At 37.1% G+C, this 27050-nt stretch overlaps 2 protein-coding genes, 3 long non-coding RNA genes and 1 pseudogene across 5 annotated transcripts; 3 read left to right on the top strand and 3 right to left on the bottom strand.

Moving 5' to 3' along the window:
• Positions 1-5052: 5052 nt before the first annotated feature.
• LOC148169842 (uncharacterized) lies at positions 5053-5424 on the bottom strand. Its single transcript, XR_015770593.1, has 2 exons — positions 5300-5424; positions 5053-5246 (listed from the first exon to the last, which is right to left on the bottom strand). It is a non-coding gene; the product is annotated as an uncharacterized LOC148169842 (long non-coding RNA).
• Positions 5425-5637: 213 nt separating this feature from the next.
• LOC148169841 (uncharacterized) lies at positions 5638-6045 on the top strand. Its single transcript, XR_015770592.1, has 2 exons — positions 5638-5749; positions 5800-6045. It is a non-coding gene; the product is annotated as an uncharacterized LOC148169841 (long non-coding RNA).
• On the top strand, positions 6032-6650 carry LOC148169840 (uncharacterized). Its single transcript, XM_088044233.1, has 3 exons — positions 6032-6084; positions 6144-6358; positions 6412-6650. Exons 1-3 carry the CDS (start codon positions 6032-6034, stop codon positions 6576-6578), a joined length of 435 nt encoding a protein of 144 aa, XP_087900359.1. The 3' UTR covers positions 6579-6650.
• Positions 6651-9129: 2479 nt separating this feature from the next.
• On the top strand, positions 9130-9922 carry LOC148169839 (uncharacterized). The gene is made up of 2 exons (XR_015770639.1): positions 9130-9255; positions 9758-9922. It is a non-coding gene; the product is annotated as an uncharacterized LOC148169839 (long non-coding RNA).
• Positions 9923-11924: 2002 nt separating this feature from the next.
• On the bottom strand, positions 11925-26939 carry LOC148169837 (uncharacterized). The gene is made up of 7 exons (XM_088042892.1): positions 26044-26939; positions 19195-19407; positions 18907-19146; positions 18619-18854; positions 15627-15784; positions 12389-12582; positions 11925-12245 (listed from the first exon to the last, which is right to left on the bottom strand). The coding sequence occupies exons 1-7, from the start codon at positions 26747-26749 to the stop codon at positions 12112-12114; spliced, it is 1881 nt and encodes a 626-aa protein (XP_087899018.1). The 5' UTR covers positions 26750-26939; the 3' UTR covers positions 11925-12111.
• Positions 22754-25843, bottom strand: LOC148169838 (phosphatidylinositol-binding clathrin assembly protein LAP pseudogene; annotated as a pseudogene).
• Positions 26940-27050: the final 111 nt, after the last annotated feature.

Raw genomic sequence — 27050 nt, 5'->3', positions numbered from 1 at the left:
CGCGGCTCAGTTTCTTTGTGAGAATTTAAATTGCAGTTAATGGCTATGGGTCTTCACGCAAGACACGACGAAAAAACCTAAATAACTTAAACGCTCTTTGATTAAGAAAGAGCTCGCAGGAGTTGTTTGAGTGCAATTTCAAATCGCCTTCTTATCGATATAATTAAATTTTATCTAAAAATGTTCAATCTTCAACGGGTCGAAACGTTCACTTCGACAGGTTCACTCCGGATGACGACCACTTTAACGATATCTTATCGTTTTATTTAAGAATGAGATAATTTAAAACGCGCCATCGTTCCCAAATACAACTTAATGAATCAAGATGAATCTCCCTCAAGCACGCAATATTTGTATTTCTAATTACCCTTCTCATCATCTTCACAAGCTAATGTGAGTAATTCCGGTTATTTTTAAATCGTGCGACTTTGAGACTGCGTATTGGTAGCAAGAATGTTGTTCTATTTGCATACAATGTACCCTTAAACAACACACTTTTCTATCAGGTTTTTACGTCGAGCTTTCGGACGCACAATTGCGACTAAATAAATAAAAATTTGTTTGTTTTTGTACTCGCTGTACGCTGAAACTGTAACAAACTTTTTTAATTTAGATCGGCAACGATTAAACGGTTTACTTTTGTTGGAATCGATTCCAAAACGTGTTTCGCTCGGCACTCCAGAGACGCATTCTCGGCAATTCAGGCCTCGACCTGCATCCTGGACGATTCGCAGGAATGCTATGATTGACAATCGGTGTGTGGTCAAGTCGCTAATATCATCGGTACTATAATGCACTTACAGACATTCCGCCGATAGCGTTCTTACCATTGTTTTTGCCGGTATTTGCGGTTAATGGTAATCGATTCGGTTAATTCCCATTATTCGTTTTATTAGGTTGGAGCAACGGAAACGATGATCTGAATAATGATTGCTTTAGTTCCACTTGGGAGGCTACAGAAAATGCCGAATTACCAGCGCGAGAAATCGGCAATCCCAACTGTTGTTTTTACAAATTATCACCATCAATTCCGCCATAAATCTTGATAAAATTGAAGATATTTTACAGCTTGTCGCGACAATAGTCATTAAAGCAATAATAAACGCAATAACTAATAAAGAAAACGCCTTATCTACAACTCGTATAATAACCCGTTCCAAAAACCGCGACACTTTACATCTTTATCGCGAATTTTCGACTCCCCCTTTCATCGGGGAGAGATTCCAGCCTCATTTTATCGTGCATTTTTACGGTACATTAGGCATCGCGGTCAGCGCAGCAAATTTCGATTTAAATTAAAAATGCAATACGATAAATCAGTCTGGTACTAGTTCGGTAGTGTTGCTCGGCGGCTGCATTCTCCATGTTCGTGATCGGCCTCCGAAAACACACGCTCCGAATCTCTTTTTTGACGGACACTCCGTGAGAAAATGCAAACATTTACATGAAATAAAGACCCAGCAACGGCAGGGTCGGATTTCGACGCAGACACGTGCTAAGTACCCCCGAAAAAGGAGCCCCGAGACTGTTATCTGATAGTCTATCTTCATTACTATTCAGGACTCGGAAATAATGGAATGTGAGCCTGAGAATGAAGAGCTATAAAAGCAAAGACCAATGTACTAATTGCTGAGTATAGCCGCTTGGTTTTTGAATTTTAATCCTGAGAACCGGAAATCGCAACACGATTGATTACCGTTGTGGTTCAACAAATCGATGATAATTGCTTACTTTTCATTACCTTCATAAAGCACAATAAGCGTTTAATTGCATAATAATGATGTAATTAAGCAAGGAGTGACCGAAGCGTTTGGGATTGTTTTCAAAGAAATGCAGTCGATCGTGATGTTCGGCTACTGGACTTCGATATTGGTCTAAAATAAGAAGACAAAACGTTAAGGAATTGTCCAACCGACCTTCCAGTACGTGGACGGCGTCCTAAAGACAGCGGTCACTGTCCAAGACAAGACCGGCAGTCTTGTAGACTTCTTGCAGGCTCACACATACATTAAGACCAGGGGCGGACTGCGGCTACTTTCAAAAAAAGCAAACAATGCCACACGGGAAAACCATTAATTGGAAGAGCTATATATACTGGCCATCAAACGTAATTCCTCCTCGCCAACCGAACGATAATATCGCATCATTCCACCAGACCACGGAATCAATTTTTCTAGGAACGCAAATTTAAAAATCATTACCGGACTTTATGGAATTAATTCTCAAACATTTTTCAAAATACCTCGGCTGCTTCGTACAGAATTGTCGACGTGTCTTGAATTGTACATTTTTTTTCCGCTTAGACCCATGAATGAAAAGTTGCCCCACCTGGTGGGGAGGAGTCCACCCATCGAATTACTCTAGATAAAATCTCTCCTAATAGACAAAAAGGTCGTGTTAGTACAAAATGATTTATGGGCGTCTCAGCTTAATCATTATTTTTGAACGTCAAAACATCCGCGACAAATGGGCCATTTAGATTTGAGCAGCGATATATTTGTGATATTTTAAATTAAATCGTCAGTTTTGACATGATGCGACTCAATCGTAAAATTTTAATCGACGATTCATCATAAACTCGGACACTTTTAAATTCTAATACCGAATCGAATCAGAACGATCGGTGATCACGACTGAAGTTGCACCAAACAAATTGACAGTTCACGGCGAGATAAAAAATTAATTAAAACGTTGCTTTTCAAGCATTATAAAATTCAATAATTAATTTGAAATCATTTAATTGACTATAAAGTCGCGGTCGCGCCGAGCATATTCTTTAATTAAATCAATTTGTTTCGATCTGCCGGCACAGGAAGCAATTTCGATTTTAATAAAATTTTAAGTGGTGACATGAATATTTTGGTGTTTTTTTGTGATTGCATCACGGAGTGAAATCCGAAAAAGTCGGATTAAGTACTCGGAGTACTTAGCACGCGGCTCGTAAAGATGGTGGATGATAAGTTCAGAATATCCTGTAATTGGGTGAAATTATGACCGGCTATCAACTTTTATCTTTTATTATTCTAGAGTGTGCCTCGAATTTTTAGCTTGTTATGTTTTACGAGTCGCTCAGCGTTGATGCATTTAATAAAATACGAGCGAGCTGGTCGGTGACGAAAAAAATCCTGCAACTGAATCTCATTATCAAATCTAAAACCACCGACGTTTACGACCGTTTTCAATTTTTGCACCTTTTACTTTATCGCTGATGGTGTAGGTCGAACGAATTTCGACTTAATTGCTTTTAGTCGAAATGCCTTGCGGAACGATATTTATCTACGTATGTGTGTAATGCGAATTAAAATTGAAATGCCATTTTTATGAACGTCCCAATATATCAAAATTTATGTCAGCTTGCTTGGTTATTGTTTTGATTTTTTTACACTTGACACAACTGGACGCTATTAAGAAGAATCAGGGGCGGATTAGGTCGTCTCGTGTTATGCGACTGGTACACAAGGCCGCATGCAGGCGCCGCCACAGGGGACAATTATCTCGGATAATTGAATTTACTTCATCAAGACTTTGAGCATTCATGACTTTTACCATGGAATAAGAACTAGCGCACGTCGTCAAATGTGCATTCCAGACCGTTACAGAAACATTAAACAGTCAATATCCCTAGTGAAGTAGGATTTGCTGCTCCAAGCTTGTTACCACAACATCATTCATACATTATGACAAAGTTATAATTTTCATCTGCAGGAGCCGCCAATTAGTCGGTTTTCAATGGGAAAAACTGCCTCATTACTAATTTGCATAAGCAAGCATAAAGAAACTGCCTATTAGATATGTGAAAAATGCCTCGAAATTATTGCAATTGCTTTTCACACTAGAAAGTTGGGAGAAAACACAAACACTCCTCGGAAAATTGTCGAGGTAATATTGAAAGCCTTAATTTGCTCTTCTGAGACACAGTTAATCGACTCTTTTATGTTTTATTGTGGTTCTTACGCACATCTGTCTTACCACCTCGAGAATTTTGATGAATCTCGATTATGCAGCTTTTTTTCCTATTTGACTGTCAATCAATTCTGTCACAATTTTGACTACATTACATAAATGATTGATTTATTGATACAAAGATTTAAAGACAGTGCTGACGAGTTTCTTTTTAAATGCTCATTATTCCAATTAATAAAGAACTTGTTTTCATCCGCTGATCAATTATGATAAGACCTGAAAGACTTTTTTTTCAGTAAAAATTTTAATAGAACTTCTTAGAAAAGCCTACATACTTTTTACCGCGACGATAAATAACGCGGCACAAGTTCTATTTAAAATAGTAAATAATGTCATTAGTTCTTGGCGCGATGTCTTCTACCGCAATTTCTAATTTTCCTCGCGTCAATTTAAATTCATTAAGTCCATTAAATTATTTTCGTTGATAATAGTCGCTGTAATTACTTGTCGACACTAGAACTGAAATACGAGTAGTACAAGCTAATAAATCCAGCACCGTGCATAAGTCAGAGCTTGCGCGAATCAGAAATCTGGTTTAATAAATCGCGGTTAAACCGTATAAACCCCGAGGCGACCCCAAAACGCTGTAAAATGGTGCGAATGCAAGTTTCTGCGAAGAGCAAACAAGTCGTTTTTAGATCGGAATGAAGTTTTCCCTCGATTGGGAACGTTGCTGTAAAATGAAGAGTTGCGGTATGCGACATATACGCGGAACATCTCGTACCGGACAGATCGCACCTGAACAGGTACCTGTTGCCGCATATGGGCCTTCTGGTTCATAGTACCAGTTCCGCGCACAACTACGCTGACAAACCGTGAGACCATCGTCACGCCACGGGAGGGCCTGGTCGCCTTCCTGATCCCTAAGCGATTCGACATCGACATGATGATTGCTACACAACTGCCATCAGTCAGGTTCTTCATATGGTGGCGGACAATTTGCGCTAATTTTCAAAGGGAATGCGACTTTCGATCAAATTGCGATGATTTAGACGGGAAAGGTAGTGGCATTTTGTGAGTAAGCATCTCAGAATCACACTAGACACAGATTTCTTCTTTACCTCTGCAGAACTCTTATCAAAGACAAAGTTTCGTGATAATTTTTAATAATTTTCACATTTTTCTTCTACAACGCAATGAAATATTTCATGCCGATGTTTACTTCTTATTCCCACTGTTTTGAGAATCGCCTCTGGAACTGTGATATTCCTGGTTATTGGGGTTGAGTTGGTTGGCCCTGTTATCCTGATAATGCTGTTCAGAGTTGTACCCATGGGTAACCGCTAAAAATTTAATATAGTACAGTTTAAGGTGCACAAACTACAAAAATACTCACTCCCAGCATGGTAGGATGGATGATTTGGATTCATCTGGTTGGATCTATTATCAACTCCGTCTTTATCCATGATGCTTGTTTGCTGTAACAATCGTAACTGCTAACTACTGGTACGTGTCGTTAACCGACGATTTTATAGACGATTGATCTGTTAGGAAAATCGGGATTTTACCCGCACTAAAAAAACAATAATATCAACGATAAAATTATCACCTATGCTGGTTTGTATGTTTCTCAACAGATGTCGCAACAGGTCGTGGATTTAAATAAATTCTAGTCACACCGGGGAAGTCCCTGACTTCCGGTTCTTTCGCCACGTATAAAATCTCTTTGGCACGAGTGAAAGTCAACAGTTTATCTTCACAAGAGTTAGTGTCGATATGGATAAAGCAGCGTTGGACAACAAAGCCAATCAAATGAATCCGAATAATGCTTCCTACAAAGGTGGAAGTAAGTATACAGAGTGTATCTAAAATCAATTTCTAAATTGTCTGTTTCAGCGGTTACGCCAGGATATACCACTGATAAAGCTTACCTTGATAATCGCGCAAATCAACTGAATCCAAACAATTCTGCTTATTGGAAGTCAAGGGGTGAATCGCAACCAAGTAAGGATGTCGTTGAAAATGAAATGGATACTGAAGTTAGTGTCGGTTCAAACTCTTCGTGTACGTTAATTTAATTCATGCCGTGGAATATTTTACTGTGAATCTCTTTTTTTAAACAAAATAAATGTTAAACAAGAACGATGGTTTTATTTACCTACATTTGAATGGCTTTTGTAGGTCAGTGATCTATAAAAACTGACAAAACACGGCAGCAGTGCATTTTATTTTAATATTAGTGACAATGACATTAGTATTCACGACCTTGTTATTTTCGTCGCACCGGTAAAGTCCCTGATTACCTGGGCTCCCGTCACTTATAAAATCCATTCGCTGCCAATAAAACTAGTCAGTTTTTTTCGCAATCAGAAGAGTAGCATCGATATGGACAAAGCAGCATTGGACAATAGATCCAATCAAATGAATCCTAATCATCATTCGTATCACGGTGGAAGTAACTTTACAAAGTGTCAATAATGTATAATTTTTATAAAATTTCTGTTTCAGCGGTTACAAATGGATATACTACTCAGAAAGCTTATCTTGATAATCGAGCAAATCAGCTAAATCCTAATCATTTTACTTATTGGAAATCCAGAGGAATATCGCCCCCAAGCAGTGATGATGATGGAATAATGGAGAGTGAAATTGGAGGCGGCTCAAACTCATTTTGAGCACTGATTTAATTTATACCGTTAATTTTATTAGAGCGAATCTCTTTTTTAATATAAAATTCATGTTGAGAAGCATTTTTATTTATATACTTTGGTTTTTGAAGTTCAATAACCTCTTCCAAATATAAATACATTGCGTTCTAATTTCGCTTTAAGTAACATGGAGATTCCCCAAAGGAACTGATAACAAAAAAATTGGTGGCCTTGTTATTTTCGCCGCACCGGTGAAGTCCCCAAATTCCTCTATTCCCATCGCTTATAAAATCGACCGCTACCGGTGAAAGTAAACAGCATAGGTAAACAGTATCAGAAGAATTTTCGACATGGATAAAGCAGGTTGGAACAACAGATCTAATCAAATGAATCCAAATAATCCTGCGTATAAAGGTAAGAACAAAACTTTCCGTTGCAGTAAATTAAATGATCAGTTTTAGGGGCTACACGTGGATTTACTCCTTTGAAAGCTTACCTTGACAATCGTTCAAACCAGCTGAATCCCAACAATTCTGCTTACTGGAAGTCCAGAACCCGATGCGGGCTCTTCTTGCTCCATCATGTAGCAGGAGTTTTTACTCAAAAATCTCTTTTTTTTAATAAAGCATATTGTTAAACTAGTGTTTTAATTACTCCGCAAAAATTTTGAACAAAGCTCATTTTGATACAATAAATAGCCCAAACACTACAATAGCCATTGGCAAAATTTTGAAAAGATCCAGCACAATAAAATAGATAACACCGTGCAATGTGATTCATTTTTTTCTCAACAAAAACGTTATCATATTTAAATAGTCGTAACAATTCACGCAATGTAAACAAAGCGAAGAAGCCCCAGGTAAGTCGGTAATTCCCCTGAATTATACAATGTCAGAAACTAGGTAAAAAATTATGGGAATAGATTTCATGCTAATCTCTCGATTAAGAAATCGATTCAATTTTTTACTGTTTCGGATCAAAAGAAATGATTATTTATTAAATTAGACAAAATATTTCATGCATTTTTTTAACTGAGATCTATGTTAACTTTTATTGTTAGCTCAGACATAAGTGAAAAATAAACAAAATTCCAAAAAGTTTTAAAATTTTCATAAAAAGAATAATAAATGCCAATTTGCAGCATCGAAGCAAGTCCGGAAGTTACTTAAAAAAATTAAACCGGATTTTTTCTTTACTATGTGAACAAACTTGCAAAAAATGCACATTTGTAAAAACAGTAGTTTTTTATGTAGTGTTAAATTTTAATTTTTTTCTGTCATTCCAAACATTATGACTTGACTATTTTGTCCTATGAATACATAATAGATATTTATTATACAGGTGTCCCAGAACTCATGACCCATAGAGCAAGGGAAGGTGTCGACAGCAATACAGATGGTAAATTTCAAAACAAAAATTGATTAATTTTAATAGTATTCGAAAAAGGCTAAAAAATTACCAACCGATCCCGGAAGCTTATTATAGAGATAGAGTAAAACGCCATCCCGATTTCCTAGGCAACGAAAGTTAATGTTCATCTGACCAATGAATGATAGTTTCTGTCCATAGTTACCGAATTTCAAATTCTGTTCTGCTTCGGGATTGGCTAAAAAAAATTTGTTTCAAAATTGTGGTTCAGAATTGTTGCCTCCATAAGCCTTTTTTCTCTCGAGAAGATAAGATTTGTGGACTGAATAATTTGTCCTAACACTCGAATATAATACTAAATTTTATGCAAAGCCTCTGTTGGCTGCAACTATGGCATTAAAAGAATTGACAGAAGTAAGTAAGTAACAAATTTTTAGCGTTTAGAGCGATGCTTGTATAGTTGTTATAAAAATGTGGCATAATTTTCCTTAAAAGTGTTTAGAAGAAAAATAGTACTTTATTAGTGCATATGGATAAACAAACATTGCATGTTTACATGTTACTAATTCATGATGCTCCGAATATAAAAAAGAGTTGCAAATTGGGATTTATTGATGTGTTTATTTGATGTACAATTGATAAAAAAATTTAAATTTTTAGAATCATGTTGATTTCACTGTCTCTATTGACTGGGCTGATGAAAATGAGGATTTGAAATATTTATACAATACAATTTAAAACTTTTTTCTTCACTACACCAAAAATGATGTCGTTAAAATGAAAAATAGTGCTTCAACAAATTACTTAATTGTTCGAGTCTTCATCTTAACAAAAGATAACATAATTTGTCGTTTCCTAGTATTTTCTTCCGACGGAAAACTCGGATAAGGGAATCAAATACATACCTACAAAACTTTTTGCACACATATCAGTGAAACCTAAAAACATTAAAAACCCAAACACCCCATGTACACCACCTAATTTTCACCATTCTCCTATCTAAACAAACAGATAATGCAACCTATAATTTACCCATTTAGTTTATGTGATAAGATTGCGTCTTCACAACATACATCACACCAGTGTCCTCTTTGAACCTGGAAAATTATTCCAGGAAATTTCTAATAAAAGCCCAAGTGAATCCCCTTTTTACGGAAAGGAACTTCATGTTCTCTATATAAAGCACGAGTTCAAGCCGGCGTAAGAAGTCAGTACTGTGTACTTCAACATTGTAATATCACCAAAATGGATAAAAGTGCAAAAGATAATCGTGCAAACCAGATGAACCCCAATAATTCCGCTTATTATGGAAGCAGAGGATCATCAAACTCCTCAAGTAAGTAAAAAACTAAGCTCAACTACGCGAAATTAACTATTTTTGTTTTTTGTTCGCAATTGTTTGCAGTTCTAAACTTTCAGTAAATTGCGTACGAGGTTTTGAGAAAATACATCTCATTTTTTCGAAATGGTTGAATTTAAAAATTGGGACTGCCCAATTAGGTGGATCATTTATACCTGTTAAATGTTTTATTTTATTTATATTGTATTTCCATCTTACACTTTGATAAGAGTGTAAAAATGTCGCTACGTATGCAGAGATAGAAATTATTGATTTAAGGCATTAGGCGTTTACATTCTTTACGTAAATATGTTGCTGTCTTTATCATCCGTGCTTTGATTGGATAGTGAAATGTAAATAATAGAATATGATGGCTGAAAGGTTATAAACTCTTGGATAATAAACGCGCAAAGTCATTTTACCCCAATAAAATTTAGTACTAATTGAAAAATCAGCTAATCCAGCTACTTTAACCCTATGCTAATAGCAGTTGTTTCAGGTTCATCCAAATCCACTTCTTATTCCAAAACTGATTCCGACAATCGCTCGAGACAACTCAATCCGAATAATAACGCCTACTACTCATCCAGACAAGGGAAATGAGAAAAAGAATTTTTCAACAGTGTCCCGAATTTGTTAGATACTTAAATAAAGTCTCGATTACTTTTATATTACTATTATAATAAATAAATAAATTAGAAAAATATTTATTTAACAATGAAACTTCGCGATAGAAACCAACTAAAAATTCCTAATATTCCGCGAGAAATGGATTTATACCTTTTCCATTTTTACGGTATTCATGCAGAAATTATAATCAGAGTAGAATACAATGGACCATGTTTTATTTATGAGGTATAATTATTTTTAAAAGTGACACAGGACAGCTTTGCACAGACAAACAACATGTTTTTAATCTAATTTATACCATGTCCAGTTTTTTATGGAACATGAAAACAACATACCTACGCTTGTAAAATCAGGTGTTTTTATTAATAATTTGTAGATGTTATTTATTTGGGTGGTTTGTACCTGCATTCTGATCAGAAAACAGTGAGTGAGTCCACTTCTGTATGAAAATTAGCATGTCGTATTTTCATAACGCAGTTCACAACTATTTTTAGTGTTGTCCCTGGCACTTTCCCAACAACTTGTTTAAAAAGGACTTTTATTTATCCAAAACCAAGCTGCTTTATATTCCGTTCCAACTCCTTTAATGTGTTATACATTTTTATTAGCTGTCTTAAGAAAATTATACTCTTCGGTGGCGTCCGCCGTGTAAAAGTGTGTTTTGAAAAACTAATGATGCATTAGACCCTCTTAACTGTAATTAATAATACAAAACACTCGCTTGACTTATCGTATGTCACAACGCTTAGATTTTTATCTCCATGCATATCGATAGTAGCCTTATCCAAGAATTTATCGACCGATCAACGTCAATCAAACAGGATAGATTCTGATCAAGAAATAATTATGGCATCCACAAATTTAAATAAATTTACTTTAAGAGAAAGGCATTTTTTATACTGCACCAGTTAAATTTTAACGATTTTACGTGATGGGCTGTTGGATGTTGCCATAATTCAATTAAAGTCAGCGCTCTGGTAACCGTAGGACAAGATTATTGCATGTCATATTGGTACTAATTAGTTGCTGCGGAATGGCGTCCTATAAATGTGCCGTATTTGTTGAATAATTCCAGTAGTAATCTATTTCATGTTTGCAGAGATAATTAATGATTTTTACGCATTATGTAAGGTTTAGTTAAATTATTTCATCCTGTCGCAATATTTCTCTGGATTTTTACATTAGAAAGACTTTCTCGCACAAACTGAGGAATGTTTCCACCCCGCTTCTTCTCCTTAATTTCACCATGATTAATGTGACCGCCTGTCCACGGAAGCCGATTTCTTACCGTCAATTTTCGGGATTGACTAATGCGTGTTCTCTTCACGCTCAGTCCATGTAATTATACCTTCGACTTTTATTATAAAGTATCAAAAGCGATGGGGATAATCACACTTAATATCAATGAGCCTCGAATTCGCGACAGCACTTCTAGTCTTCTTCGAATTCGTAATGAGCACACCGCCAAATATTCAACGCACAACACCACAAAGCATCTGCACTGCAAGATAAATGATTACTTTAATAATAATTATTGAGCCAATATTGCTTGCTTGCAATCTGTAATTATTTTAAATTAAATACACCGCTAACTCCTAAGGAGTCAAGGTCAGCTCGCTAATGTGTGGTTTGAAGGTACTAATTAAATTCATTAGTTTACAAATATTTGTAGGTATTATACATTAATTACTTTTCTGATGAATACCCGTCACCCCCGTGATTGATTTCATAACGAATTCTTAATTACCGTTCAATTGAAACGTCTTTTCGAACTAGAATCAGTTTATTTGTACCTACATTTAACAAAACTAAAATAATATCACAACACTTACACTCTCAACTTGACTGAAATGGGCGGTCTCTGAAAAAAACCCAAATTTTGCAGCGTAAGTATCACAAAAAATGACTAAAAAATTTCCAGTTAATACAAAAATATCGACATCTTGCAAATGAAAGAAGCAAAACACTAGAGCTACATTTAAACTTTGGTCTCTCTTTATATACATTTGTATGAAAATAACATTCGATTCTTGAAATAAGCAAAGAACATGGAATATAATACAGTTAATAATACAGGTACTTAAATATATTCGATTGAACTAAAATATCTGCCGATATGAACTGGCCTCTCGAAATACTTCCAAAATATCATTTTTGGGCTCAAGAGAGCGTCTACGACTAAAATATGAACAGTTTAAGGTCACGTTTAAAGCTCCCATTAAATTAAGACAAATCTGCTGAGTGAGTGGATAGTTTGAACGATGCGTTGTCGGAAATTGAGGGATTGTCCACGACTAAAGATAGATTATCTCCCCCTTGAGTTTCTTCCAGTTCGTTTTCTTCGAGTAACGGAACACCTGGAATAAATAAGCTTTACCAAGAATTCCTCTCAAAAGGCAAACAAGCGCTCTGCAGAAAAGTCAAATCAAACAGATCAGAGTTCAACATTCCCAAAATAAAATGACAAGTGGTACAATAAGTCATGCGAAGCGCAGCCTACCTTCGGTATTGACAACTGAACTGGTGTCAAATGAAGCCAAACTCCCGCAGTGCACTCTGCAAGAAGCCGGCTGAGAGCCACTGTACGAAGATGCCGTGTCCAAAGTTATGTTGGTCGAGCCTTCAGATACCGCGACAGTATCCGTCGATCCCATCGAATCACCTGCAGATCTGGTACTCGGCGTGTGAGAAGCGCTGAAATAAGAAAAACTCCAAACACCAAGCTTTCGCAGAGAGCGTAGTGACGTTTTATGATACGGCGCGCGCCCTACATGGACTTCCTCCATTAATTATCATGATCGTAAGCGGCGACTTATGAAGTGTGACACAGTAATGGAAGTCAATTGCTCTTGTAGGCATAATTTTTTTATTGCGAAACCGTAAACACAAACACGGAAATTATCATGTTGTCATGTTCGCAGCCTACGATTAATTAAATGCGACCGAAAGCGGTTGCGAAAATCTGCACATCATTTTTCCCGGAGGGAAATCCAAAAGCGGCGTCATTTGTTGACGTTTTGGTGGATGTCTGTAATTCGTTCGGCTTCCATTAGACGCGTATCTCATCGCAGATCTCATTCGAGATAAATGGGCAAGTTTCTCACACTCAATATGTAAATCGATTGCTATTATTGAGAAATCCGCCAAACGCACCGTGGTTATTTACGATCACTCGGTGGAAACTTGGCAAATGTGAGGAAAATGAATAGACGGTGGTCTTTAGATTGTGGGTGCTTTTCGTTACAGTTTTCACACGCTCATCATGAGCGATTTACTCGGGCTCAAACAGCCGTATCATTTACAATAATTGAGAGATCGTTTCGCCTGGAATACGTGGCAATGATTATATGGGTAAAATGACTAATGGTCGTTAAACGGTCTACGGTGTATGGCCTGTCAATATCGCGGTGCCGCGGGGTATCGGTCTTGTTAAAATTCTTGGCTTTCTTGGTGCAAAAATATTCGACAAAATAAAACTATACGAAACTAAATAACTACCTGCTACTAATCATTTGCATCAATTATTTATAGAAACCTGTCTGCTACTAATCATAAGGCACTTCAAATTTTTTTTGAATTTTTGGATACGTTTTGAATTTATTAATTCGTTTTGAAATTTTATTTTACAACTAGAAATTTTTATTTTAGAAAATATTTCGCACCGGTGTCTTATTTAATTAGGATTCGAACACGTTGCGAAAGCGTGTGCACATGTTCAGAGTGCTACGGGAAGCGCTCATGACTGAAAGGAATTCGTTTGGTTCTTTACCTATTCATATTATTAAAGCAGATGAAAAAGAATATTATAACATTAATGAATTAGCGCCAAAATGGCCTTTTATATTAATAATTATAGGACGAAGTGGTTCTGGTAAAACAAATACTGTTGTCAATCTTGTAAAATACTTATTTTTTGATACTTTTTATTTGTATGCATAAGATTTAGAAGAACCTTATTATTAATTATTACAAAATGTATTTGATGATGAAAAGATTTGTGGACATAGTCCACTCATGAGGGCCGAAGACCGAATTTGTCCTATTGAATCGTACGTTTGGAAAAACCGGTCAAATTCTTTAAAAAATGTTAATTTTAAAATATACCTTAAAAACGGGAGTCTTTTCACGATTTTTCTGCTTTTCGGTTAACCCTTGAAAATCGGGGTGTTTTCCTTAAAAAGTAGCTGTGTTCTCAAGGGGCCACATTAGTAGTTAAATAAAACAAAAAAATTAAATCGCAACCGGCGAGTAATTGTGTGAGCCAAATTATTGTTGCACGCAATTTGGCACGCCGAACGAGGCCAACGACATAAATGCATTTTTCATCATTAGTTTAATCGACGCTATCGATTCCGAATTTTAATAAAATTATGATTTTGTCAACGACCACTTACTAAATACCGCTTTCATTATCCCACGAATCAAATTATACCATCGGCAATAATTTCTCCGAGTGCTTGCGTTTTATGAAATTTAAAATGTGGTAATAAACATACGCTTAATCGGCTCACTTCAAACTGTATTATAAACTTGATAAGTCGTCCGAGGTCCACCGTTACCTCTGATAGCCTTTTGCAACGTTTTAAAACCAGAAACCATCGCGGATTTTTATGTAATAAACAGCTCACAAACAAAAACAATTTTCGAGCTAGATAAGATAACTTGATCGACGAATCAAAGCCACAGAAATTTCAGCATCTAACATGACTTTCAGATTCCCGCGGTGGCTTTGATGTAAATTCTTGGTTCACCGTTAAGAGAAATTAAGAATAAATTTATTTTTACACGAGCTCGAGACAATAACTTTAGAGATTCCCGAGCAAATAATTATTCGGTAAACAAATGTGTTTTACATCAGACACGAGACGTAAACAACATTTTTTCGAGTAATCAAAAATTTAAGTAATCTGGTAGCTCTCTCAGCTTTCTACATTGTTAAGATTTTTTCGTCGGTTGCGATATTTATTGAATTTCATTTTGTGCGAGTGATTATCGAGTCCACATCCCATATGATAGCCATTGTTGTGCCACCATTACAATAAATTCGCTCCGTTCGCCCGAGGACAATGGATTGTATGTGCAGAAATGCAAAATTAATAACGACATCGTATTCAATGGTACCCATTAATTTCACCGTACAAAACTCAATACTCTCCGTGCTGTACCTGAATAAAAATAATAATGATTCGGATCATTAAAGCAAATAACTTAATCGAATCCGCTGGTTGCTTTCTTGCAACCGCATAAATAACGCGAATGTTTAAATATTAAAACCAATTAGTTCTGAAAGTCCAGCGCAGAGAAAATGCACATTCAGTAGCCGACTCGTAATGTAATGTTTGTCGTAAATTAAAACAACATTAAAAACCCACCCGGTGATAAATCGGGATATTAAACGAAATCTTAGCAATTATATCGATATTAATGTGTTTTGCCGGCAAAACGAAATCGTCAACGTCCGATGGAAATTTACGTCGATAGGGCGGAATCAATATTCGAGACAGCGTACAGCGGGGTTCTCTTTACGGCACAGCTCAACGTAATTGCCGTATTAATTAACGCTAAACACGGCCTGCGTGCTAATTCACAATATCATAATTTTCATAAGTCCGATTCATAAAATATCCCCATGGATATGTTGATACGCCGAACTCGGACGATAGATCCTAGTAATGGCTCGTTTAGCGACTTGTTTAGTTAATATTCAAGTAGAACGTGGAATTTCTCAAAGGACTCACAAAGAACCGTGACGAGTCGCATGCACCATGTCTGCAGGATTCGCAGTATTACGGGACCTACGGCCGCCCAAATTCGGCCAATGGGGGCGGTGCAACCTGTTGGACGTCAAGTTCGGCGCCCTGTCCCGCGTCGCCTCGTCGTACGATGGCAACGACGCCTGAAAACAAAAACAATCTTTCAACGCATAGGAACTATAAAATTTTAGTTAGCTAAGAAGAATTAGAAACGGTGCAATTACAGATTACTATGAAATGATAGTAGTTCATTACGGCTTGTAATCCCAGTTCATTATAGCTGTGAGGAAATCGCAATTCCATTTTTGAAGAAAATTTCTCTGATAGGTAATAAAAAATTAGAAAACGAAACTCAATGAATGAAACTTCGAATTCTGCAAACCACACTCGCTTGATTACAAGTTCAAATAAAGTAAGCTTCTTTCTCAATTCTGTCAACAGGAAGACCTCTCCATTGCATGAGGCATTTAATAAAGTAATACCCACAATCTTTAACAAACTGTGATCACTAATACTCGTAATTCAAGATTTTAAGAGCTGCTATTAGATAATATCAGTGTTTAAATCCTGAAAACACTTTTGTGATATTAAGAGGACCTGAAGCGATTCGTGTTTTTCAGAACGGATGAATTTGTCAAGCTTAATGTTCACGTTAAACTCTTGTAAGTATGTATTTAAAGTCAAATTATAGAGGTTATACAAATTACAGTAATTAATAAATTTTTAACAGGATCTCTCCCAAAGCCTCTTCAAATCCATAAACATATTCCTCGTTGTAAAAATCGAGTAAAAATCAGATCAAGGCAAATCGCAGATCAGTTATAAATCTGAATGTTGGACGTAATGAATGATAATTAGGTAATTAAACGTAGTATAACAGCAAATGAGCAAAATTCAATTAAAATAAATCCTCCAAACAATAAATCGCAATTAGTTCAATCGAACGTAACGACATTCGACTCGTTTTCGATTACGTAAGTCAGAAGCGTGACCAATCGAAGCCGAAGATCGAAACCAACGAGTTAACAATCCGGGAGAGCTCCCAAAAAGATCTCCCTCTCGATCAATCGATAACGCAAAAATGAACAAAACCAACACTTTCGTAAATCACTGGCACTCCCCCCGGTCAAAGTACCCAAATAATAAATTAATCGAAAAAAGAAACTGGATATTGAGTGATTGATTCAGAAATTAAATAATGTAAGCTACCTTTTCGGCAGTGAAACAATGGGCTTGCTCGAAACCAACGGCAAATGCTGTTCCCAGTTAATAAATAAGTAAAACGGCTGATTTTACTGTTATTCGTTTCGTACTGACATCAATCTGTCCGAAAAGTGATTTTTGGTTCCGGAATGACGAGATTAAGTTCGCGGTATCGTGCCATCCCTGTGTGGCCCTAAAACAATGCTCTGTAATTACGAGTCGTGAGCAATTGAAACGGAAATTCAAGAAGAGGATTGGCGCCGGACAGATTTTGGACTTGTCGCTCAGGAATAATAATAGAAATCAAGACGTCAACTCGGTTTGAAATTAATAAACATTCTCCAGTGAAATGATGGAAAGTAGCTGCACGCAACGAAGATAATTCCCGCTCTTAACTCATATTAGTGACTATCAATAATAATTACCGCGCCGCAAACTAGGCAAACGTCTTCCCTATAAGGCGATAGTTTTCTGTACCACGGCCACACAATTCTAATCAGATATTATATTATATATATTGAATTGTTATCGTCAACTTTCATAACAGCCATAGAGCGACAGGTGAAACCAGTAGTTAACTCAGACAATTTAGGGCAAATTCCGTCGTAATTATCAGCTGATCCTGGCCAGTTCGGCAAGGTAAGTCTTGAGAAAAAATACAACACCCCTCTCTCCTCGGACGAATTCACTTGCTAATTGTAATTCAATAATAAATCTTACACAACGTGAAATAAGAAAGCTGTCGTGTGGTGTTTAGATTTACATTATTTAAAGGTGATTAAACAATTACGTCACAACATTATACGACACAAGATGTATTAATCCCATTAATAACACGTTCATAGAAAATACGGCGAGCCCTGACCCAATTCAAGAAATAACTAACGTGATATCTAATCCCGAACAAAATATTGCAAAACATTTCCCAAAAATATACTAGAAAATCAACAATCGCATACATGCACGCAAAAGAAAGTGCAAATTAATTTTCAAGTCGGAGATTCCACATTTGCTTCGTCTCAGCAAGACACCAAACTTTCTTCTGCGATTCCGTTAGAATTGCACATTATCCTTTTAAATTACAAACCACAAGAAATCTGAAACTGTTTAATAAATAAGCTACAGGCACTAAACCATTATTTTAAGATAAAGCATCCAGCACTGTACTTTGGAGTTTATGAGGAATGATAAAGTCGCGACTGGCAAATAACACAACGATATGTACCTATAAAATTTATATATTTTTGGTATCTGCAGTAATGATAAAAAGCTTTGAGTAATGTTTGTACAGATTGCGGAAAGCAACAACGTAATTATAAAAATTTATTGTCTCTAAAACGTGTTGCTTTCGAATGTTTGTTGGGAGAATTGAGAGTAGGACAAAAAGCTCCGTCTCAAACGGTTTTTCACCTTTTTATAACAATACAAAAATATAAGTTACAGATCGAGATAAAAACATCTAATTTTGCTATTTTAAGGTTTCTATTCTCTTAAGTTTTTCTAGTTTAAAAAAAAAATTCTCAAATATTCAGATAACTCGGACAAATTACATGCCATACTTATCCACTGAAGACTTTTGAATCCTAGCACCTGAAAAACTAAGAACTCAAGACAATATAGCGCCACCAAATCCTCAAATTTGAGATTTTCCAACAATCTCTCTACGCCATCAAAAACTTTCAAAACTTAAAAAGTGCTTCAAAATTCCATACATCAACTTGCCTAGTTAAAAAAAACCGAAACCTCGTTGTTTTCTCCTGAAAACTGCACGTACCTGTTCACTCTGCATCCCATCAGCAAACGCAATCAAAGCCAGCCTGTCCGGATGGTGAAGAAGAGAAGCATGATCGCTCAAATCCGACCTCTGAACAGGTGGTGCAATTGAAACAGCTCTAGTTAAAGGTTTTCGTCGTCGACAAATCGTGATTAAACAGATCACAAGCAACAATCCCAAAACTCCCGCTCCAGTGGCTCCAGATATCAAAACAGCATTAATACTATTAACTTCCACTGCAACAAGAAAAGTTAGCTCATCCAAATCATCGTAAAAGCGTACTCTTACGAAAATAGTTATTACTGGGGGAGTGGTAGCACGTGGGTGGTTCCGTTGGAAGCCAGCAACCCCCGGGGGAACACGCTAAAATCTCGTTTCCTTGAAGAGTGTATCCGGGCAAACATTGATAAGAGATCTGTGATTTTATCGGGTACTTGTTGGTGAAAGAGACATCATGGAACTCCGGATTCAAGTTGTAGATGACAGCGAAAGAGACAGCTGGAGGTGGGTCACACTCGTGCGCGAGAACTGAAAGAGAAATATTAATTTTTTTGAAAGGCTCTTTGGGGAATTTACCGCAAATTGGAGTGCTTCCTACCCATCTCCCTCCAATGCATCGTAACTTTCCGGGTTGACAGGGAGTTTTTATGTTTCTATATTTACTAAAACAGTGGATTTGGACCACGGTTCCAGATATCGCTAGATATTCAGACTGATATCCTTGGACAAGGGTTGTGTAACTATGAGGAACCGTAGGCGACGCCGGGCATGGCGGACCAGACGGATCATCTGAAATAAAAAGAAAAACGGACTTAATCAGGCGTAAACACTTGGGAATTTGATGAGTTTCATTATAATCTCATTAAGCGAATCGATTAAACTTGTCTCGTTAAATTCATAAAAAATGCGGCGATAATTAGTCACATGTGCACAGGAAAAAAAATTGCCAAAAGCTGTCTGTTGCTCGCCGCCATCACAACCCGGAATTTATGGAAGTGTCTGGATATAATTCAATAAATACATGTACGAAACAGGAACACTTCCAGTACTGGAATATTAATAATGAATATTTGGGGCCCTCCCACGTTGAAAATGTATCGTAAGCGGCGGTATCAAAGACGAGGCGGCGCTTATAAAGCAAACTCAAGCAAAGTTAGAGACTACAACAGCGGGGGCGGACATGTTCCTTATTTAAGAACCGACTGTTTCTACAAGGCAAATCGAGATTAAAGAGGTGCGAAAAATCACTTATACTTTTATTTAATGTCTCTCGTTCCGGCCCAAAACGCGCACAAAAAAGAATTAGTTACACTTCTTGAGGAATATATTGTTCTTAGAAACACAGAATATTTTGCAGTGCGTAGGCGGAAGAACAATGCCCACTGCAAAAGACAATGCTATTAGTGACATATTGTGTTTTCTAATTCCTTTGTAAAATTTAATTTCCCTCTGGAGCCGTGTTAAACATTCACAAGATCTTAAATTAAAACCGAGTAAACGAACGCATTGTTTCAATTAGTTCGCGCTTTCTTCCGGAGAGGAATTCAAAAAAAGCAAATTAGTTATTAACTACACCGAGGCGTCTTGAACATCAGAAATAAACTGGCGCTCTGTGGAGGCAGGTATTCCGCCCTCGTTAGCGTTTTGCTATGACAGTACCAGGTATAAAACACGGCAGTTAAAGTGCCATGGAACATCAATTTCGCGCCACAACATAATGAAAATTTATAGCAAATTTTGTACTTGCAAATTGCGATATCCGCTCAAAACCTCTATTAGCATCGTCAGTTGCTCAGAAAAGGCATTAACTTCATGTACGATGTAATTACAGCTTTATACATAAACAAATAGGTTTAAACATCCCTCGTAAGACTACTGAAAAAAAAAGTGTCAAGAGAACAAACTGGAGTGTGTTTGTCGAGGAAACACTTATCAGTTATGCAAATCGTAATTAGAAGTGCCATTCAAGATGTCAATTAACCTGATGTTAATTGGTACCATCGAGTTTTTTCGTCGCCGAAGACGTGCTCGAAAAGTGAAAATCATACATTTAGCGACAGGTATTGAAGGGTCACCGAGATGAACCTGTTTTTTGAGTAAATAATTTCCAAGTCAGAAACAAAGCGACTCGTTTAATTAATTTTTTATCGCCGAACTGGGCGTACGTTGTTATTAGAAAAAATGTCGGGGTTTATTACCGTACGCGAAATGTCCCTCGTGGTAATACGCATTCCATACAATGTTGTAAATTATTCCTTGTTAACAGTTTTACCATTATATGCTAATGATTTATTGCGCGTTGGTTAATTATGGGTCATACGGTTCACCGAAGTCACTTTTAATTGATTTTGAAGTTGACTCTTTGGATGAAAGGCTTTAATTTTCGATCTTAATCAGTACGACACGTTTTGTAATAAAAGTGAATGCGCACATGAAGTGATTTCAATTCGTATCAAAAAATTGGTGTCTTCCATTGATGTCATTCTTTACAAAGAATTATATAGTATCGCTTGTTCGGCTCAATAGCCAGTAATACAAAAGGTGCAAGATAATCACCATTCTTTTACACAATGAATTGATTATGTAAGGTCATCATCAAGTCGCGCGCTAAAAGTTTTTGTCCTCATCTCGATGGCTATCTACAGTGGGAAACATAATTAGACAATGTAACTTGTATGTCATCTATTAAATACTCAACTTCAAAAGAAAAGCCATTACTTCATCGTTGGACGATTCCTTCTACTGGAACATAATGGTAATTAACTCGATCCCATGAAGAGTGAAAAGTTCCATCGCCAAACTCCCACGTATGTTACTATCCGATGATCATCAATATGTTATAGAGACGCAAGCCTTAATTAAGTTAGACACTACGTAATTACCACTCATTAGGCCAAACATGTCAACGAATAACGAAACGCTCTGTATAATACAATCAAGTCAACGTTTAGGAGTCTCGAAGTAAATGCAATCAGTACGCTATTGTTCGTGTTTTGGACACTGGCCGGTCATAGTAATAATCGATAAAAATAACTGCAAACAAAGAAAAGACCACATAAAGGCTGCCAAAATCAAAATTATAACATAAATAACGAGCCAAAAGTACAAGTACTTTGCCATTGTTGATACGAAACTGCCGAAATGAGGTCACATAATCTTAGCAAAACTTTATCTTTTTGGAAATTTCCTGGACATGAGTTTGCTCAGAATGTTTGAGTGAAAATTTGTGGTTTTCCAGATTCCGCCAGAATGCCAAAGTCCTCTAGGATTTTCTACTATCTTAAATTCTTTGGGTTTCAATAGACTTTGTAGAATTTGTAGAAATCATTTTAAAATTCCTTGAATTTTTCGAATTGATACTGAATTTTCCAAGATGTGGTTTGCCGGATCCCTAAAATTGTCTGGGATTGTTTACTGCCCAGAATTATCCCAAGGATTCTCTATTAGATATGTTTTTTTAGAATTCCTTTCGGATCTTCTGATTCTTTAAGGTTTTTACGAATTCTACAATTATCTAAAACATACTGAATCGTCGTGAATTATTTAGAGATTCCTTAGATTGCTCATTTCCCAGGATAATTCAAAAATTTAGAACCTTTGTTGCGAGTCAAAGATTTCAGAATTCAGAATTCAAGATCCTCCATTATTTCCTGGTATGTGACGGTATTCTCTAGAATACCGTTCTTTAAGATTTTAGAAATCTTCCACATTTTCTAGAGTTCTCCAGGATGTGACAGGGTTTCTCAAGATTCGATGAAAATTTTCAGTTGAATTTTAGGATTTACTCCTTAATCTTAATATTCTTTGTATCTTTGTCCAAATTCATTTTTCAAAAAATCCTGAAGTTTTCTTGAAACTAAACACACAACTCTGTTCGGAATTATTACTCATAAATAGCGCACGTCATAGAAACAATCATTGGAACTCTAGAAATAGCAGTTATAATGCTGCGTAAAAAACCCCACACTCTCACGCTTTGTTGCATTGATAAATGAACAAGTAGGTGATAAGGAATTAATCCAATTTCATTGTCGGAATCAAGTCGTAAAAAAATAATTAAAATGTAGGAAGTATTCGCACAATGATGAGTAAAAACAGCAAGCGCTTCAAGACGGTTCTTAAAAAATAGACGACAAACACATAAGCATAATTTATTCAATCCAACAGCTTTTGTCTTGTTTTATATTGTCACAATTGATTACAATAATAATACAGATGTTGCTAATGTATAAATAAAACTAAACATCTAAACCTAAACGATGGCTACTGATATTTGGTATTTGATACCTTGCATTGGGTAAAAATCAGTTATCAGACACGACTCACTGCCGTGCAAAATCGACATTAAATGCTTCTTATGTTCTAGTGTGTTGTAATCAGTACATGAGAGAACAAAAGTACAATTTTTCGCCATTCTGGAAGAATCTCACTAATTATTCATCATAATGCAACCTAAATACGATAAGTCTTTTGCATTAACAATAACACTTATACAAGTAACATAATGTAACTGTATAGTAGAGCCATTTTAACATTATGTACATAAACTTAAGACAAATTAATAAATTAAACCAGGAACAATTCGACATATCACTTTGAAATTAAAAATATATGCACAGACAATGGACTAGCTCTAATAAGTAGAAAAATAATATTTATGTTCATTATATTACAAACTTATAATGAATATTACAGATCTCATCTGGGGAATGTACAAGTTTAGTAACAAAATTAAAGCCAACCAAAAACAGCAAACACATAATTTAAAAATCAAGTGCCTTTCTAGATCATTTCTTAATATCGTTATTTTACAATATGCATTTTTGAGTAAATTTATTTACTTAAAATTAAGTTTTGAGTACTATGACATTGCACTTTAAGTTCGCTATATTTGTTCTAGCACATAAAAAGACAATTTCTTAACAGAACAATAAATATCTTCATATATACAAAGAGTACCCACATTTCCAAAAAGTAACCAGTTGAAAACGTAAGCAAAGATTAAAAAACATTAAAAACCCAATAAATAACACTGTGAAATCTATGTTATATACAAAATAAATATTAAAAATTCGCTAAAGCCTTAAAGATCACTACAGGTCTCCAAAAGGATCAAAGCTGACTTCTTGTTTGGCAGGTTGCGGTGGCTGCGGTTGAGAATTTACCATTTTCGGACTACCTTGCACGGGAGCCTGCACCCCTCCCATAGGATATTGCATCGGTTGTCCCATCATCATCATCGGTTGTCCTCCCATCATAGGTTGCGCCATTGGTCGATAAGATGCAGCCGTTGTAGCTCCCATCGGTTGCGGCTGCCACCCCCCTGCGGCCTTTGGTTGGTTCTTTGGAGAATTCCATTGATTCGAGCGACTTCCAGAATCCATTGTTAGATTCTCGACTAGTGAAGTAAGACTTGATTCGAGATCACCTGTCAGTATTTTCGAAGGAGCAGCCGGTCTTTGTGGTGGCACGGCCGGTTGAGCCACCACTTGGGGTTGTTTAGGGACATCTGTGCCTGTGATCGGATCAAAAACAGACGGTTCGTTAGTATTAAACAAACCACTGAGATTGTTCGCAGCGAAAGTAGTCTGAGTTGGGGGAGGCTGAAATTGGGCGTTGGATGGAAAACCATTAGCCCACATGTTTGGTGCAGTCGATACTGGAGGAGCCGTTGATGTTGGGGCTCCGAATAAATTTCCATTATTAACAGGCGCTGCAGATGTTGCTGGCGGAGCTGAAAACTCAGCAAATGGATTACCTAACGATAATAAATCATCGAGTGCGTTTGTTGGCTGTGTTGGAGCCGGGGCTGCCGAAACAGTCTCGGAACCGAATAAGTCCAGTATTGGTTCCGTTTTGATCGTAGGTTCTTCGCTTAAAAATGGGTTGGTGCTGGCTGCTGTTGGTGAGCCCACGTTAGCTCTGTACTGGTTGAAAGCAGCTTCTTCTTCTGCCACTGCGGCTTGTTGGAAAGTGTCATCAACTGCTGATCCGAACGCGTTGCTAGTATTAGAGAGCACGGAGACTCCAGACTTGAGATTCTTTTGGTTGCTTGCGGCTGTTGGTGTGTTGCCTTCTAAGGAAGCTAGGTGCTGTTCCAGAGCATCTAAAAGACTATTTGGTGCCCTAGTGAGATCAGGAATGTCGCCTTTATCGATACCGATGTTCTCAGCGACTTTGAGGAACTCCCCCACGCGATCCATTCGAATGAGGAACTTCTTGTATAAGTCTAAAGCCTCCCGACATTGTTTTTTGTTCATTTCGAAGTATTTCTCTAATAAATTAATAATACCATCATTATAGCAAGCGAATAATCTGATGAGATCACGAAATAAAAGCATGAAACACATGTTTATGACTCCATTGGTGAGATCGTTTGCGGTGCAATCGAATTCTAAGAGAGCATCTAGTTGATTCTGAAGGATTGGCAAGGTTTTGAGGAGATTCTCTGAGTTCATGGTGCGCAAAGTGCCTTCTTCTTTGCCTCGTTTGACTTTGCAGAAATCGAAAGCCACAGCTCGGTACGACAAGGCTTTTTCATTTAAATATCTGGCATATCGCCGAATAAAAGGCGACATGTCGTAACCAGTCCTCGCCCCCACTGCACTCTGTACGCCTGTCTTATCAACAAAATTCGATAACTGAAAAGACACATTGCTCGAAGCCAGATATTGGGTGTACCTCTCGTTTCCGTAACACATCAGGTGGTGGGTTGTGATCAACGCTTTATAAACTACCACCCAACTGGTATTCTGTGACCTTTCGATGAGCAAATTGGCCATTTGTGGTATCGACACGTTAGGCTCATTTGTGCAGTGAACTAAATAATCTAAATGTTTTTTCTTAGGGCCTAAGAGTTCCTCAGTTGTGGCTTTACATACCGATTTGGCTAAACCCTGACCTGCTAGACTGTGTTTCGCTGCTAGCAAACGATCGTTTATTGTTTGACCCGCCATTATTTGCACTGGCACTTGCACACACTAATTTTACAGATCTTCACCTAATTTTTAACTCAAACTCGCTTAGTGGTTCAACAGAAAAGGACGGGTCGATCGTCAAAATCGCACCGGCAAATCAATAAAATGAGCAGAACTGTAGACACAAAATGGTGGGCCGACACCTCGCGGACTCCACGTGAACGAAGTGAACGAACGACGACATCTTAACCACACGATTTCTAGAGCTTTTTCACCGGGAAACTGCGTAATTTCGGTACAAAAATAACTGTAAAGACATAAAATTGCGTCTCAGATTTTCATGTAAGCGTAAACAAACGCAAAAAGCGCAATTTAATTTGAAAAATGGATCGGACATCTAGTGAGAAAACCTCACATTTTAGTCCGGTAGGGAACTGAAATCTTGATAAAAAAATATTTTTTTCATTTAAAATTCAATAAATTAAATTGAAACTAATGAAGGACCTACCTCCAATTTGCAAGGAGCACACTGGAGGAATCTTTGGTGACCAACTCCCATCCTCCAAGCACTGCTGGACAGGTGTCCCAACTAGCATATAGCCAGGTTTGCAACTGTAATGCAGCCGCAACCCGATACTGTACCCCTCAAAATCTCCGGAATTTTCATGTACGAAATATCCATTGAAAATCTCCTTGGGCGCTGGGCAGTTTGTGATCCTCTGCACAGGCTGACAAATAGCATAAGCTCCAGTCCAGATGCCTTTTTCACACACCCTGTATTTGCTCTCTTTAGGTACTAATTCAAAGCCTTCCCCACACGAATACGTGGCTAAAGTACCCTTGTGAAACAGCCCCTTCTCATCTTTCTCTCCATCAACTTCCAAAGACCCATTTTTGACATAAGGGGGCGGATAACATCGCTTGCTACACTCAGGACGTGGGAGGTGTTCCCAATTCCCGTCAATACAATACACATTTGGGGCCCCATCAAGATCATAATCTTCATTACATTTCACAATAGCAACTTGACGTTCTGCATCTTGGATTATTCTAATCTCAGCATTCTCAATTCCTCCAAAAGAAGGACAGACTGGTTGAGCATTAGGTGTCGAATTAACCCCATCTTTCCATTCTGGTAAATCAGTTCCAAATGCGAAATCAGCCCCTGTGGTCTTCAGGAGCACCACCAATGATATTAAGGAAGTCAGGAACATTGCGAGAATTGATAGCGACAAGTTAAAAATTCACATTACACGCAGATTTTACACACTGGTGATAGAATTATTAAAAAACTTCGTTTAAAATTAGATTTTACTTTGTGGTTAAAACCACCATTGCTGCAGAAAACAAACTTTTTTGACAGCTCGAATCGATCAGCTGTTTTCTCAAGGTCGTCCATTGTTTGTAAACACAGAGGCGGAATAAACCAAATTTCGGAAAACTTACATAATCGCGATAAAATATTACGTAAACAAGCGATTATTTTATTGATTAACGACATTAAATGTGATTGGG

This window comes from Gnatocerus cornutus, chromosome 8 (assembly GCF_029298725.1).
Source record: "Gnatocerus cornutus isolate USDA-ARS CGAHR chromosome 8, icGnaCorn1.1, whole genome shotgun sequence".
NCBI lineage: Eukaryota > Metazoa > Arthropoda > Insecta > Coleoptera > Tenebrionidae > Gnatocerus > Gnatocerus cornutus.
This window is presented reverse-complemented; position numbering and strand designations above follow the sequence as displayed.

What these genes read in the sequence shown, in the direction of transcription:
- LOC148169840 (XM_088044233.1), top strand. Translation starts at nt 6,032, where the DNA reads ATGTTAAACAAGAACGATGGTTTTATTTACCTACATTTGAATGGCTTT. An exon ending in CATTTGAATGGCTTTTGTAG is followed by an intron (nt 6,085 to 6,143) that starts GTCAGTGATCTA and finishes TTTTAATATTAG; the next exon opens with TGACAATGACATTAGTATTC. An exon ending in TCATTCGTATCACGGTGGAA is followed by an intron (nt 6,359 to 6,411) that starts GTAACTTTACAA and finishes TTTCTGTTTCAG; the next exon opens with CGGTTACAAATGGATATACT.
- LOC148169837 (XM_088042892.1), bottom strand. Translation starts at nt 26,749, where the DNA reads ATGTTCCTGACTTCCTTAATATCATTGGTGGTGCTCCTGAAGACCACA. An exon ending in AGGAAGCACTCCAATTTGCG is followed by an intron (nt 19,147 to 19,194) that starts GTAAATTCCCCA and finishes TTTCTCTTTCAG; the next exon opens with TTCTCGCGCACGAGTGTGAC. An exon ending in ATGGGATGCAGAGTGAACAG is followed by an intron (nt 15,785 to 18,618) that starts GTACGTGCAGTT and finishes TTTTGTTTTCAG; the next exon opens with GCGTCGTTGCCATCGTACGA.